The sequence below is a fragment of the Symphalangus syndactylus genome, chromosome 23 (assembly GCF_028878055.3).
Source record: "Symphalangus syndactylus isolate Jambi chromosome 23, NHGRI_mSymSyn1-v2.1_pri, whole genome shotgun sequence".
NCBI classification, from domain to species: Eukaryota; Metazoa; Chordata; class Mammalia; order Primates; family Hylobatidae; genus Symphalangus; species Symphalangus syndactylus.
In genome coordinates this window covers 46,392,486-46,407,892 of record NC_072445.2, presented here as the reverse complement: position 1 = coordinate 46,407,892, position 15,407 = coordinate 46,392,486, and the positions used below count along the sequence as shown (strand labels likewise).

Genomic DNA, 15,407 nt, shown 5'->3' with positions numbered 1-15,407 from the left:
ACATCTTAATTTCAGAGTATATAAAGTACACAAAAAAGTATAACAAAGGGCCGGGCGCGGTGGCTCACACTTGTAATCCCAGTACTTTGGGAGGCCGAGGTGGGCAGATCACGAGTTCAGGAGATCGAGACCACGGTGAAACCCCGTCTCTACTAAAAATACAAAAAATTAGCCTGGCGTGGTGGCGGGCGCCTGTAGTCCCACCTACTTGGAGAGGCTGAGATAGGAGAATGGTGTGAACCTGGGAGGCGGAGCTTGCAGTGAGCCGAGATCACGCCACTGCACTCCAGCGTGGGTGACAGAGCGAGACTCATCTCCAAAAAAAAAAAAAAAAAAAAAAGTATAACGAAGTATAAAAGTATCGTGAAAGGAAAATACATCTCAGAACCCCAAAATCACTAAAGGGAAAAGTCAAGCTGGGAATTGTGTAGGGCAAACCTGCCTCCCAATCTATTTCTCTGTGTGTGGTTTTTTTTGTTTTTTTGTTTTGTTTTGTTTGTTTGTTTTTGGAGACGGAGCTTCGCACTTGTTGCCCAGGCTGGAGTGCAATGGTGGCATCTCCGTTCACTGCAACCTCCACCTCCCGGGTTCAAGCAATTCTCCTGCCTCAGCCTCCCGAGTAGCTGGGATTACAGGCATGTGCCACCATGCCCGGCTAATTTTGTATTTTTAGTAGACATGGGGGTTTCTCCATGTTAGTCAGGCTGGTCTCGAACTCTCAACCTCAGGTGATCCACCTGCCTCGGCCTCCCAAAGTGCTGGGATTACAGGCGTGAGCCACTGCACCCGGCCCACCCAATCTATTTCTAAGTGAGATTGCTACAAAGATTAAAAGCTACATACCTCCCTCACAATTTGCCCACAAGGAAATTCATGTGGGCAAAGGACAGATAGAACTCAAAATCAACCCTCTGCTCACCTGATACAAATGTATATCTGATTGTTTCCTTTGCCTAATTGTTTCACTAAACCAGACTACAGCATAAGTGACACTATTCCTGTAAATTGCATATTCAGTGAAAGGCTAATTGGAAATTTGGAAGAATGTCTCGTATTTACCTATGACCTGGAAGCCTCCTCCTCGCTTCGAGTTGTCCCATCTTTCTGGACTGAACCAATGGACATTTTACGTTTTTTCTTTTTTTTTTTTTTTTTTTTCAGATGGAGTCTCACTCGGTCACTCAGGCTGGGGTGCAGTGGTGCGATCTCGGTTCACTGCAACCTCCGCCTTCCAAGTTCAAGCAATTCTCCTGCCTCAGCCTCCCAAGCAGCTGAGACTATAGGCACGTGCCACCATGCCTGGCCAAAACAACTGGCCTGTAAGGGGACTGAACCCACGACCCTGGTGTCATTAGCACCACAACTGAGCTAACTGGCCAATAGCCATTTCACATATATTGACTGATGTCCCATGTCTCCCTAAAATGTACAGATAACCAAGATGTGCTCCAACAGCCTTGGACACATGTTGTCATCCGGACCTCCTGAGGCTGTGCCATGGGTGTGTCCTTAATCTTGGCAAAACAAACTTCCTAAGTTGATTGAGACTTGTCTCAGATACTTCTTGGTTTACAGTATAAAGCAATGAAAAGAATTCTAAATCAGGCTTTTGGTTCACAAATATTAGTTATTTCAGTTGCAAAGAGCAGCACTTAAAAATCAGATTTATACTCAATCATCTTTTAATTTAAAAATCCTCAGAATAAACAAGATAAAAATCACAACCAATAAAATCTAACTTTAGTAGGTTTCTTTTAGTAGGTAAAAGAAAGAAACAATGGACTCATTTTTTATAAGAGTGCTGGAATGGCATTCCCAATAAAAATAGCTTAAAAGGTCACACAAAATAACAAAAAATATTTTTTTAAATTAATCACCAAGCTAGCAGGACAGCAGAAATTTTTCAAAGGCCAAAAGCAACCAGAAAGAAAAAACCCTGGGAGGTAAGCAAATGGGACAACCAGCTTTTGCCCTGAGAACGTGTGCCACACCCTACACGTTAGGTTCGGAACCTGGACGGTTTTTTTTGTTGTTTTTTTGAGATGGAGCTGGAGTCTCTGTCGCCCAAGCTAGAGCGCAGTGGCATGATCTCGGCAGTTCTTAACTTGAGCCTACTTATTCTAGCACCATGGAATATCACCAAACATGACCAGTATAACTCCAGTCACATCTGATAAAGGAGACTTTAATGCAGCAACTATTATTAGAGATAAAGAGGGATACTGCCTCACGATAAAAAGCTCAATTCACAAGATATCCTTTTGAAATTGAACGTAACTAAAAACATATCTTCAAAATCTAGATAGCAAAGCAAACTTTGACAGAACTACAAGAAATTGAAAAATCTACCCTAACGCGGGAGATTTTTAAAACTAATTTCTCTCTTAATAATCAGTAGATAAACCTGATAAAAAGTAAAGAAATAAGTAGTGATGTTATCTTACTTATAACTTACAAATCTTTTTATTTGAATGGTAAATTTTTCCTTTTTTCTTTTTTGAGATGAAGTTTTGCTCTCATCTCTCAGGCTGGGGTGCAATGGCATGATCTCAGCTCACTGCAACCACCTCCCAGGTTCAAGTGATTCTCCTACCTCAGCCTCCCAAGTTGCTGGGATTACAGGCACGTGCCATCATACCAGGCTAACTTTTGTATTTTTAGTAGAGACAGGGTTTAACCATGTTGGCCAGGCTGATCTCGAACTCCTGACCTCAGGCAATTCACCTGCCTCGCCCTCCCAAAGTGCTGGGATTACAGGCATGAGCCACCGTGCCTGGCCTCAGTATTTCAAAATTGTTAATTTTCCAATTAATCTCTAGATTCAATAAACACTTAATCAAAATTCCTGCAAAGTTTTTCTTGGAACATGACAACTTGAGCCTAAATCTTATTTGAAAGAACAAAGGCAAAGAATAGGCAAGGTACTTTTGAAGAAAAAGAAGGACTAGTTATAAGATCCGCCCTAACAGATCCCAAGACTTATTACAAAGCTACAGCAATTAAAATAATCAGTATTGTTCAGGGACCAAAAGGACATATCAGAAAGCCCAGAAACTGACCCATACATATACATAACATTTTAATTTATAACCCAAAGGGGGTGCAGTGGCTCACACCTATAATCCCAACACTTGGGAGGCCAAGGTGGGCAGATCACTTGAGCCCAGGAGTTCGAGACCAGCCTGGGCAACATGGCAAGACCTCATCTCTTACAAAACATTAAAAAATTAGCCAGGTGGAGGCTGAGGTGGGAGGATCACTTGGGCCTGGAAGTTGGTGTTTGCAGTGACCCAAGATCACACACCACTGCACTCCAGCCTGAGCAACAGAGTTAGACTGTCTCAAAAAAAAAAAAAGAAAGACAGAAAGAAAAAGAAAACCAAAAACAGAGAAGGTATTGTAGATCAGTAAGGAAAGGGGAGACTATTGATAAATCATTCTGGGACAATCCATTACCTCCAGAGGAAAAAATAAAATCAGATTTACATCTCAGAACATACAGAAAATTAACTCCAGTTAAATCAAAGACATAAAGCTAAGATATAAAACTATAAAAGCTTTAGAAGTCTATGTAAGAGAATAACCATTTGCCCTCAGGGTAGAAAGGTTTTCTTTCTATTTAAGAGACAGGATCTCACTCTGTTGCCCAGGCTGGGGTGCAGAGGCACGATCCTAGCTCACTGAAGCCTCAAACTCCTGTGCTCAAGTGATTCTCCCACCTCAGCCTCCCAAGTAGCTGGGACTACAGATGCTGTGCCACCACACCTAGCTAAGAACGGATTTCTTAAATAAGACATCAGAAGTACAGATTACAAAGGAAAAACTGATATATTCAACTACAGGAATATTAACAAATCCTGTCTGTCAAGATACACAATAAAATAAGTGAAAAGACATAACACAAACTGTGAAAGACATTTGTAATAACTAAGTGACAAACTGACAGGAGAGTAGAAGCCAGAATATATAAATACTCACAAATAAATAAAAAGGATAAACAACCCAACAGAAAAATAGACTGAAAACTGAAAAAAGTTTTCACTTAAAATCAAACACAAATGATCCATAAAATAGAAGGAAAGTGTGACCTCATTAGTAATCTGGGAAATTCAAACTGCAACCTTAATGAGATACCATTACATGCAAACAGGCTGAAAAATTTTAACAGATGGACAATACCAAGTATTGGAGAATGCAGAAGAAGCAGAATGATTATACAAAGCTAATGGGAGCATAAGTTAAGATGATCATTTTGAAAAAGTAAACTATGACATGGCAACTCCACTCCATTCAAAATTGAGCAGAATTCAATTTTTCAAAGAATCTACTTAGACTATGCTAATATGCAATTTTACTTTTCAAAATTTACCAGTGCAGAAGACTTCTAATTATATTGTCAGTTATATTTTCTAAAAAAAAAAAAAAGTCAAGGCTCTAATTGCCACTTAGATACCACATATTTAAATGTACATTGCTCTTACCAGCGTCGTGCAAGGTAATTAAAATTAAATTCAAACTGGCTCAACACATCTCCTCCTAGGGTATGAGAAAAATATTGACATTTGGTGGATTAGTGATAAACATAGCATGCATCTTTCAACATGAGGTCTGACAAGTCAGATTATTAATTTTTCAACATTGTTACATGTTTTTGTTCATTGTTTTAGGTAAAGGCATGCCTTTTTTTTTTTTTTTTTTTTTAGACAGAGTTTTGCTCTTATTGCCCAGGCTGGAGTGCAATGGCGTGATCTCGGCTCACTGAAACCTCCACCTCCTGGGTTCAAGCAATTCTCCTGTCTCAGCCTCCCTAGTAGCTGGGATTACAGGCATGCGCCACCACGCCCAGCTAATTTTTGTATTTTTAGTACAGGTGGGGTTTCACCATGCTGGCCAGGCTGGTCTTGAACTCCTGACCTCAGGTGATCCACCCGCCTTGGCCTCCCAAAGTGCTGGGATTACAGGTGTGAGCCACCACGCCCGGCCGCCCTTTTTTTTTTTTTTTTTTTTTTTTTTAAAGAAAAAATTACCTTTTAAAAATCTTAGTGAAACATATAAATTAAGAAAAACTGGCCATATAACCAAAGGTGTTTTTTGTTTTACTTTAAGGAAATACTGACCATAAGGGTTTAATAAAAACCATTCACCACCTAGTTTAAATATTTAAAAGTAATTTACTACTACAGGCAAAAGGTGGAGTTTACTAGTTTAAAGCTAAAGTATGAGAGTAGGAGACACTAGCTAATGAATTTTAACCCAATGTATAAGTAAAGTTTTTCTAAAATTATGACATGTCAACAACAAAATATAGAATTTTTTAACAAAAAAATACATATAGACACAAGTTTTTAGAAATACATCTCTATGTTAAGTGAGGTACATCTCTAAATGAACTGCAACATTAAATAGAAAATACATGCAACCAGCAAAATATTAAAGACACACATATTTAAAGCACAGTAGTGATGTCATTATAAGTGAACTATACCACGAGAAAATTTAGCAAATGTAAATAAACAGTACCAAAATCACCAGCCGAATGAGCCTCTGAATAGGAGCCGTGAAAATCAATCTGAGAAAGAAAGAGAACCATCTGGTGTGTATTACAAATTGTAGCCCTAACTCTTACTTCCACAATCAAGCAAGTGGTGGGAGATGACAGCTAACTCAATGAACTGCTGAGGATGCATAATAAAGAGACTCAATTTTCACACTAACATTTTATTAGTAAAAAATAATAATAAAAAGGCAGGGCATGGTGGCTCACACCTGTAATCCCAGCACTTCGGGAGGTTGAGGCAGGTGGATCACCTGAGGTCAGGAGTTCGAGACCAGCCTGGCCAACATAGTGAAACCCCATCTCTACTAAAAATACAAAAAATTGGCCAGGCATGGTGGCGGGTTCTGGTAATCCCAGCTACTTGGCTGGAGGCAGGAGAATCACTTGCACCCAGGAGGCAGAGGTTGCAGTGAGCCAAGATTGCACCACTGCACTCCAACCTAGGCAACAAGGGTGAAACTCCATCTCAAAAAAAAAAAAAAAAAAAAAAACCACACACACACACACACACACACACACACACACACACACACACATATATATGCAGCTGAGTTGGATACATATGTCTGGTAATAAAGCTACTACAGACAACTCTGCCTTATAGGGTATATATAAAAATCTCTGAGTTGAAGTTGAAACTTCTAACAGAATGTAATTAACATAAAATTTAAGGAGCAGGGGGCCTTCCAGAGGCTAAGTCATCAGGTAAGATCACAATTTTCAGTTTGAGGACATGGCATTTTCATATAGAAAGTTAAAAAGAAAGAGAAAAAGTCCAATAAAGTATTACTTTTAAATAGAACCAAGTGGCAGGTATTCATATCCTTCTTAAGATATACAGCTTGAATAAAGCATAAGATTTATCAAATATTTTTGTGACTAAAACAAAACATCACATCTATTACTGTTTTCAGTAAACACTAGCCACTCTGCTCTTGTGGATGAATCTATCCAGTTGGCAAGAAGAATAAAAGGAATGAATTGGGCCGGGCGCGGTGGCTTATGCCTGTTATCCTAGCACTTTGGGAGACCAAGGCAGGCAGATCACGAGGTCAGGAGATCGAGACCATCCTGGTCAACATGGTGAGAGCCCGTCTCTACTAAAAACATAAAAATTAGCTGAGCATGGTGGCGCGTGCCTGTAATCCCAGCTACTCGGGAGGCTGAGGCAGGAGAATCACTTGAACCAGGGAGTCAGAGGTCACAGTGAGCCAAGATCGCGCGTTTGAGCCACTGCTTTCCAACCTGGCAACAGAGCGAGACTTCATCTCAAAAAAAAAGGAACAAATTGGAAAAGATGGGACTCTAACCAAACACTGCTTTGGGCAGAAGTCTGAATAACCTAACATTTTCCTTTCTTTTAAAACGGTCAGGTTTTGATCTTAGGTGTGACAGTATCACTCCCATAAAGTCATTCCCCATAAAGGGATGTACTCACAGCTCCCATGGTCCTAAGGAATCCTTGTTCAATGCCCAGACTATGCCAGCTGACATCTGCCACCATGTGAGAAGTAATTCCAAACAAGAAAGCTACCAGTTTCTCTGTGTCCTGCCAAACAAGCAAATTAGAGTCATGTGTGTTTGGGTGATTTTATAATAACAATCCTATTAAAAGTTTTAATAAATATAAATTCATTTATGTTACTGAGACTTAACAAAAAATTTCAGGCAAGTATATTGCAGTTTCTAGTTATTAGAAACCACACACAGGCCGGGTGCAGTGGCTCACGCCCGTAAGCCCAGCTACTCAGGAGGCTGAGACACAAGAATTGCTTGAACCCGGGAGGCGGAGGTTGCAGTGAGCTGAAATTGCGCCACTGCACTCCAGCCTGGGCGACAGAGCAAGACTTTGTCTCAAAAAAAAAAGAAAAAAGAAAAAACCACACACAGGCCGGGCGCAGTGGCTCACGCCTGTAATCCCAGCACTTTGGGAGGCCTATGCGGGTGGATCACCGGGTCAGGAGATCAAGACCATCCTGGCTAACATGGTGAAACCCCGTCTCTACAAAAAATACAAAAAAACAAAATTAGCCGGGCGTGGTGGTGGGCGCCTGTAGTCCCAGTTACTTGGGAGGCTGAGGCAGGAGAATGGCATGAACCCGGGAGGTGGAGCTTGCAGTGAGCTGAGATCGTGCCACTGCACTCCAGCCTGCGTGACAGAGCAAAACTCTGTCTGAAAAAACAAAAACAAACAAAAAAAACCACACACACACACAAAACCATAAGGACTTTTGGAAACGTTTTATGATGTGTTGGAAGTGCTTTCAGATTAATTACTATTGAAGCAAAATGATGAAGTGATATATCCCAAACTGTGTTTATATGTAATTCAAGTATTAGCTAGCCATCTACTATGTCCAAGCAATGTGCATGACACTGAAGGTGGAATGGTGGGCAGCCCTTAGAGTGGTACAAACGGGGTCAATGCGGGTACAAAAACAGTACATGGCAGGTTTGGTGCTAAATATTTTAAGGATTAGAGGACCATGCCTACCTTCTCCCAGGGAAGGGGATAGTTCTCTCGGATATAATGAACGCTTGCATTAAGAAACGGAGTCCAGTGAGTGCTCTCAGATACATCATGGAATTTTCCTGACAAAACAAAAGCAGGGCTCTGGATTGGAGAGTCTCAATCAAATCTTCCACCACCACCTGCTGCGCTGCTGTGTCCCTTCTCCTCTTTCCCTCCATGCCCCTCAGTTTCTTCTGTCGACATTCAAAAGAAGCCCCTAAAACAGAAGAGCCAGCTGAGATTTTGGAATAGGCATGGTACCATCTGCCTGATGACTAAAAAGAGCCCTACAGTAAGAGGGACGGAGCCTAAACTGGCTCACACTATCGCGAGCCTGCCTACCTGGTTAGAATAGAGGCTAGACGTGTTTCCATTTCTGTGCCCTAAAGCTAAGGAAACAAGTTGCACTTTGTTTTTATTTGTTGGGGTTTTAAAAAGTATCTTCCTTGTCCCTCACAGTCAGCCTCCTTAAGAGTAAAAGAAATAAAAGCAGATATTTCATATGCTTTCAAGCATTTGATTTTATAATAATTGTTGCAAAATGGCATGGGCCCCAGTGAGCATTTTATGCATGCATCGTTTGAGTGGGCCAGTGCGTGTCCCATGTTGCTCTTTATTCCCACAAGAGGGGTAGGAAAGACAGAACTGGCCTCTGTGCTAAACCTCCAAGAGCCACGAATGCCTCATGGAGTGCCAAATGTTACAAGGGTAAATAAAAGCAAAACTGCAGAGTTCAGATCCCTCAGTTCAATTTTTCTATGCCGTTCCTAAAGTAAAAATTGCTGAACCAGTTTTAAACCATTGGTTTTTTTCAAAATGATTTTCAAAGAAGTTAGAACCAAGACATTTGATTTTCTCCCACAGTTTTCCTAGAGATAAAGCTTTAAACAATTCTTGTTCTCCAGAATACAGTAAAACTCCAGAATTAAATATGGCAGTAGCTCTTTTGAACAACTTAAACAAATTGCCAGATTAACTGAAGCTTTCTGATCCCTCTAAATCCAACAGATTAGAAGCAAAAGAAAGTCCCCCAGGGCACGCTAGATGCTGACAGCTGGCAAGCCACTGCCCAGAGACTTGAACTTACCTGTCTATACCATAGCTCACAAAGGGTCAATCAGACCCACTTCTAATCCTGTTTAAATCAGATGTCCTTGTTATTGTAATTATAAAGGCTAATTCAATATTAGGTAAACTAATACAAATGAAGAGTTTTGCTGGGTGCTGTAGTGCATGCCTGTAATCCTAGCACTTTGGGAGGCTGAAGCAGGAGGACCCCCTGAGGCCAGGAGTTTGAGACTAGCCTGGGCAACATATCAAGACCCCATCTCTACAAAAATTTAAAAATAAAATAAAAAATTAGCCAGGTATGGTGGTACACACCTATGGTCTCAGTCATTCAGAAGGCTGAGGCAGGAGGGTCGCTTGAGGCCAGGAGTTTGAGGCTGTAATGGCTGTGATTGCACCACTGCACCCCAGCCTGGGAAACAGAGCAAGACCCTGTCTCTAAAAAATATAAAAATAACTTAAAAAAAAAAGTTGTTTTTTCTTTGGCAACTAAGTATCTAAGAAAGCTAAGTGCTTTGGAAAGATGCAACGAAAGTGAATCATCACCAAATAAGAAAAGGAAAACTATAGTTGAATTAGGTATGTATGAGACAAGGTAAGATGTGGAAAAATGCACAAAAACCTAAGTGGAATAAGTGGAATTTGTATGCAAATTCCCTGTAACTAGTCATATACCAGTCCCAATCTTTTCATCACACAAGAGTATTTATTGCTGCAGAAAAAAATGGAAAATGCTAGGTAAATACTTTACATTCCTTTTCCACTCTCCTCAGAACCTTGACTAGTGTGGGTTTTGTCTGTCTCTAAAAATGGCGTACGTTAAGCAATGTTTCTCAAATTGAATGGACAAAAATATCCTTTCTTCTTTCTTTTTTGTAGAAGCTATCAAGGGACAGTAGAGGTCCCATGAATACAGTTTGGGAAGTGCGAAATTAGAAATGATAGGTTAGAAAGGAGAACTATAACATGCAGGCAAAATAATAGGATTGAGAAATGATAGTTAACAGACTAAGAGGGAAACAGAACAAAACTCCTTATAAATATGAGAAATGCAAAAGCTAGCTGTCTTGGATTCTAACTGCAGGAGTGATTAGCCCCATATAGTTCATTTCAGTCCCAAAGACATCACTGAATTAAAGGAATGGGATAATAGCAGATGACCCAAGACCCCAGAAGCAGTTTATACAAGGACCCAGTGTGCTGGGGGCCTCCACTTGTCCTTCCAGACCCACTCCCCATCCTTCTCTACCTTGTAGGGTGACTCTGAGGTCACCTGCTTCAACTGGCTTCGTGGCCCTCTGGCTTTGGTTGGGTTGGATTTGGCCAATAAAGAGAACTGACAGATCAGAGAAAAAGAAGACACAGAAATTGGGGTATGTATTCTCCCAGCTCCCCTTCTGTGGGGTCAGAGTGGGCTGGCTGTGCCCCTTAGCTGAAGGTCCAGCTCTCATCAAGTGGTCCTCTTCATGCAGCTCTCTCTCTCCACAGTTCCAGTAATCTCCTCCTCCCCTGAACTATCTTTTGCAATTCCTCGCCTCCTGTCCATATCTTTGAAAATGGTGCCCTTACTAAGCTCCTCTCCAATTACTTAGTTTGAGTGTGACTTCTGGGTCCTGCTGGGGCTCTGACTGATACGACTCATGAGACTAGTTCACTGATAATGACAGAGCAGGAGCATTGCCATCTTGGACAAGAACTGCCATTTTAAGTTCACCTTGACCAAAAATTGCCTAAATCCAAAGGACATCGGCCTAATGGGTACAGTCAGCATAACCATAAATCACAGATAACATCTCCAATCAGAAACATTCCAAACCCCTCCCCAACCAGAGATGTGCGAGCCCCAAGATAACCTCCCCTCCAGCCGGAGAGATGTCAACCCCAAGATAACCTCCCCTCCAACTAGAGACATTCCAATCCCACCATAAACTTCTCCCCCACACAGAAACATTCCAAGCTCTCTCACCAATAAATACTCTTAGTCTGTAAGAGAGAGCATTCCTGACCGAAATCGGCCAGAAGCCTCTCTCAGGTTTACTTCTCCAAAATAAATCTGTTTTTGACTGTTAAGCTGCTTTTCATGTTTCTTTCCTCTTTCTTTGACTCTTACAGATAATAGTATCTGAGATTTGTGTAACGCTTGACAAAATACTGTGCATTAATGCCAAGGACAATCCAGTCTAGGCAGGGCAGGCATTATCTTTGCCAAGACATGAAAATTGAGATTCTGTGGATAAGTGACTTTTCTAACGTCACATGCTAATATAGAAGGAACACAAACCCAGACCTTTTGATCTCTTGCAAAATGTCTTCTATCATGTCACTTAGGTTTTCACCAAAAAAAATTTTCAGTATTTCTATGCTTAACCAGGTCAGTTATAGCTAAATGGAAAATGCAACTATGTAAACTAAGTCATTAACCAACAATATTGTTGGGAAACAAATTGTTCTCAACAATAATGGAAAATATACTGCGCAATTAAAAATATATAGTACACACACATATATATATTTTTAAAGTCATAGCTATCCCTATTAACCAAGTAAAAGTGACTTCATTCAGTCTGCAAACTTTCATCTTACCTCCTTTGCAGATGCTAGGGTAAAAACAATCAGGAAACACGGTTCCAGCCTGATATGCATCCTGGTGTTCTAGTAACAGCTGCAGAGCAGGAAAATACAGAGATTAAGGGGCAGGAGTCAACAGCCTGGGGAGTACAGGCCCCACCAATTTCCTGTGATGAGATGCTAGAACTATGGGGGTATAGATGGAATGAAAGGGAAAAAGGAAGGAAGGAAAGCAGGCATAAAGTAAATAAATGATTAAAATTCACACATCATCCAAGACAAAACACAACAACATATAACTTCAGATTCTTCCCTACCAAACACAGAGAGGCTAATTTAGAAATAGCAGAAAACACTTGTTTAAATTTCATCTTCTTTCATTTTCTCTGTCAACCCAGTAAAGCAGGATTTCTCTGAGGCCTTAAGGTTGTTTTACTAACCCTGAGCTGTTGTTTTTGTTGCTGTTGTTGTTTGTTTGTGTTTTGAGATGGAGTTTTGCTCTTGTCACCCAGGCTGGAGTGCAGTGGCGCAATCTCAGCTCACTGCAACCTCCCAGGTTCAAGCGATTCTCCTGCCTCAGCCTCCTGAGTAGCTGGGATTACAAGCATGCGCCACCATGCCCCGCTAATTTTTGTATTTTTAGTAGAGATGGGGTTTCGTCGTGTTGGCCAGGCTGGTCTCAAACTCCTGACCTCAGGTGATCCACCCATCTCAGCCTCCCAATGTGCTGGGATTACAGGCATGAGCCACCATACCTGGCCCAGAGCTGGTTTTTATAAAGTTTTCAGTGACTCACAGTGAAAAGAGAAAAACAGGCACACAAACGTACGCACACACACAAACGCGCATGCACATATGTGCATATCAGTTTATAGTTGCTACCTGTGCTTTAGTGTAAGATGACGTCCTTCGTGTTTTGGGAGGGCTAAAACAAAGTCCTTTCCCTTTTAAAATGATGTGAAAGTAGATGGTAGCGGTTTTCTTCTAAATGTTCTTGCTTGGTCAACTGGCTCACTTCCTTCCATTCCGAGTCCCTTATGGGATGTCTAGCTGCATGCTATAGGCTAGAAAACACAGACTACATTTCCCAGGCTGTCTCAGCTCACAGTCTGATATGGCCCAGCCTCCACCATGGAGCCCTCGGCTACCATGGAAGCATTTGGTTTTTCCACAGCAGAGGTAGCACAGCCCCTCGTGTTGCAGCTCTGGCTTCCCATGTGTTTATGGGCAGAGTACGGGACAACCATATTGTCAGCAAGGCAGGTGCCTGAGGTGGTGATGAGGTCCCAGAACCAATAGGTGAGGTGGTGGCTTCTTATTTTACAAACCGTGTGTGAGACAGTTGAATTTGTAGCTAGCAAATGGGGCAGTGACTGCCTGTCAATGGCACAAGTAGCAGGTCCTTGACAGGCCAGTTCCATGCATTATTTTGGAAGCCCTTTCTGGACACCTGGCCTAGGCCCTGCTCCTGCAGTTCCCACAGTTTGTAAGCAGTGAATTCTCTAATTCCTGATATTAATCCTTTCCTTGCCTAAACTAGCAGAGGGGTTTCCATTACCTGCAAATGAACTCTGATGGACACACTGGGCAAAGTAAAAGTTTGGCAATATCCCACCCTTTTTTTTTTTTTTTTAAATAAGAGCTTACTAATAATGTGGACCGTATATAGAGGCAACAAAGAAGTACTTCAAGAAATTAAAACACAACAAAGAAAGACAGTATCATCTAGTTTTAGGTTTTGTTTTTCTAACCAGTATCCCATTCTCCTCCTTCTAGAGGCAGAATCACCCTCTCCTGAGGAGAGTCCATTCCACACCCCTCAGGTGGGGCTGACCAGAATGCTGTGGCCAGCATGCCCACCCTCACCACAGAGTTTGGCTCAGAAATGGACCTTTGAGCAAAGCTAGTTCCGTTCACACCTTCCCTGAGACTTCTCTGCTAGAGCTCTGGGAAGATGCCCTCTTCCCCTTGTGGCTGCTGAATTCTGACGCTGAGTCCTAGGCTGTCAGCATCCTCCACGTGGAGAGATACAGAAACCATCTAGAGCTCTGGGCCCAGTTCCACACTGCAGATATCAGTTACATGAACCAATCAAGTCCACTTTTTTCCAAAAGATACCTTGAGTTGGACTTTTGTCACTTAAAAATAGTAATTAACTTTACTGGCTATTTACTTAACCAGTCACTGTTCTAAGCTCCTTATATGTATTAAGACTTGTTGAATCTGCATCTCCCAGTGAGATAGGTATGTTCTTTAATGTGATAAAATAATCTGAAGTAAATTTTGAAAATTATGCCAAAGAGCAAACTCCAGCACTTTGGGAGGCTGAGGCCAGCAGATCTCTTCAACCCAGGAGTTCAAGACCAGCCTGGGTGACATGGCAAGACCCTGTTTCTACAAAAAATTTAAAAATTAGCCAAACATGGTGGTGCAGCTACTTGGGAGGTTGAGGTGGGAGGATCACTTGAATCTAGGAGGTTGAGGATGCAGTGAGCCATGATCACACCAGTGCACTCCAGCCTGGGTGACAGAGTGAGACCCTATCTCAAAAAAATATATATTTTTAAGCTATAGAAACAAAAATAGTATGATACTGAAACCAAAAGGAACAGATCAATGAAACAGAAGAATACAGAAAGGGTGTGCGCAGCGGCTCACGCCTGTTATCCCAGCACTTTGGGAGGCGGAGGCGGGCGGATCACTCGAGGTCAGGAGTTTAAGACCAGCCTAGGAAACATAGTGAAACTTTGACTCTACTGAAAATACGAAAATCAGTGGGGCATGGTGGTGCCCGCCTGTAATCTCAGCTACTCAGGAGGCTGAGTCACAAGAATAGTTTGAGCCTGGGAGGTGGAGGTTGCAGTGAGCTGAGATCATGCCACTGCATTCCAGTCTTAAAATATACATATTTTAAGCTACAGAAACAAAAATAGTATGATACTGAAACCAAAAGAAACAGACGAGTGAAATAGAATAAAGAGTACAGAAAGGCCAGGTGCAGTGGCTCACCCCTATTATCCCAGCATGTTGGGAGGCTGAGGCGGGTGGATCACTTGAGGTCAGGAGTTTGAGACCAGCCTGGGAAACATGGTGAAATGGTGACCCTACTGAAAATATAAGAATTAGCCAGGCATGGTGGTGCATGCCTGTATTCCCAGCTACCAGGAGGCTGACGCAGGATAATCGCTTGAATCTGGGAGGTGGAGGTTGCAGTGAGCCGAGATCACACCACTGCACTCCAGCCTGGGTGACAGAGCAAGACTCCATCTCAAAAAAAAAAAAAAAAAAAAAAATACAGAAACAGAGTTAAGCATACATATAACTATTTGTTTTTTTGAGACGGAATCTCACTCTGTCGCCCAGGCTGGAGTGCAGTGGTGCGATCTCTGCTCACTGCAAGCTCCGCCTCCCAGGTTCACGCCATTCTCCTGCCTCAGCCTCCCAAGTAGCTGGGACTACAGGCGCCCACCACCACGCCCGGCTAATTTTTTGTATTTTTAGGAGAGATGGGGTTTCACCATGTTAGCCAGGATGGTCTCGATCTCCTGACCTCATGATCCGCCTGCCTCAGCCTCCCAAAGTGCTGGGATTACAGGAGTGAGCCACCGCGCCCGGCCAAGCATACATATAACTTAATGTCTAATAGATGAATAATGAATGGAGTAGTCAACAAATGGTGATGTCACAACCCCGTAACAATGA

At 42.0% G+C, this 15,407-nt stretch overlaps 1 protein-coding gene across 4 annotated transcripts in view; it reads right to left on the bottom strand.

Moving 5' to 3' along the window:
• GPLD1 (glycosylphosphatidylinositol specific phospholipase D1) overlaps nt 1-15,407 on the bottom strand; it is a 77,994-nt gene that overhangs the window by 42,973 nt on the left and 19,614 nt on the right. For 3 of the 4 annotated variants that reach the window (XM_063632711.1, XM_055262763.2, XM_063632710.1), the window contains 5 exons: nt 11,721-11,799; nt 8,052-8,149; nt 6,996-7,106; nt 5,521-5,569; nt 4,482-4,536 (listed from right to left, as the gene is read on the bottom strand). In XM_063632711.1, the coding sequence (XP_063488781.1) occupies nt 4,482-4,536; nt 5,521-5,569; nt 6,996-7,106; nt 8,052-8,149; nt 11,721-11,799 (392 nt within the window). Of the gene's footprint in view, nt 1-4,481; nt 4,537-5,520; nt 5,570-6,995; nt 7,107-8,051; nt 8,150-11,720; nt 11,800-15,407 lie in introns of those variants that run through there. The other variant, XM_063632712.1, reaches the window with a different exon arrangement.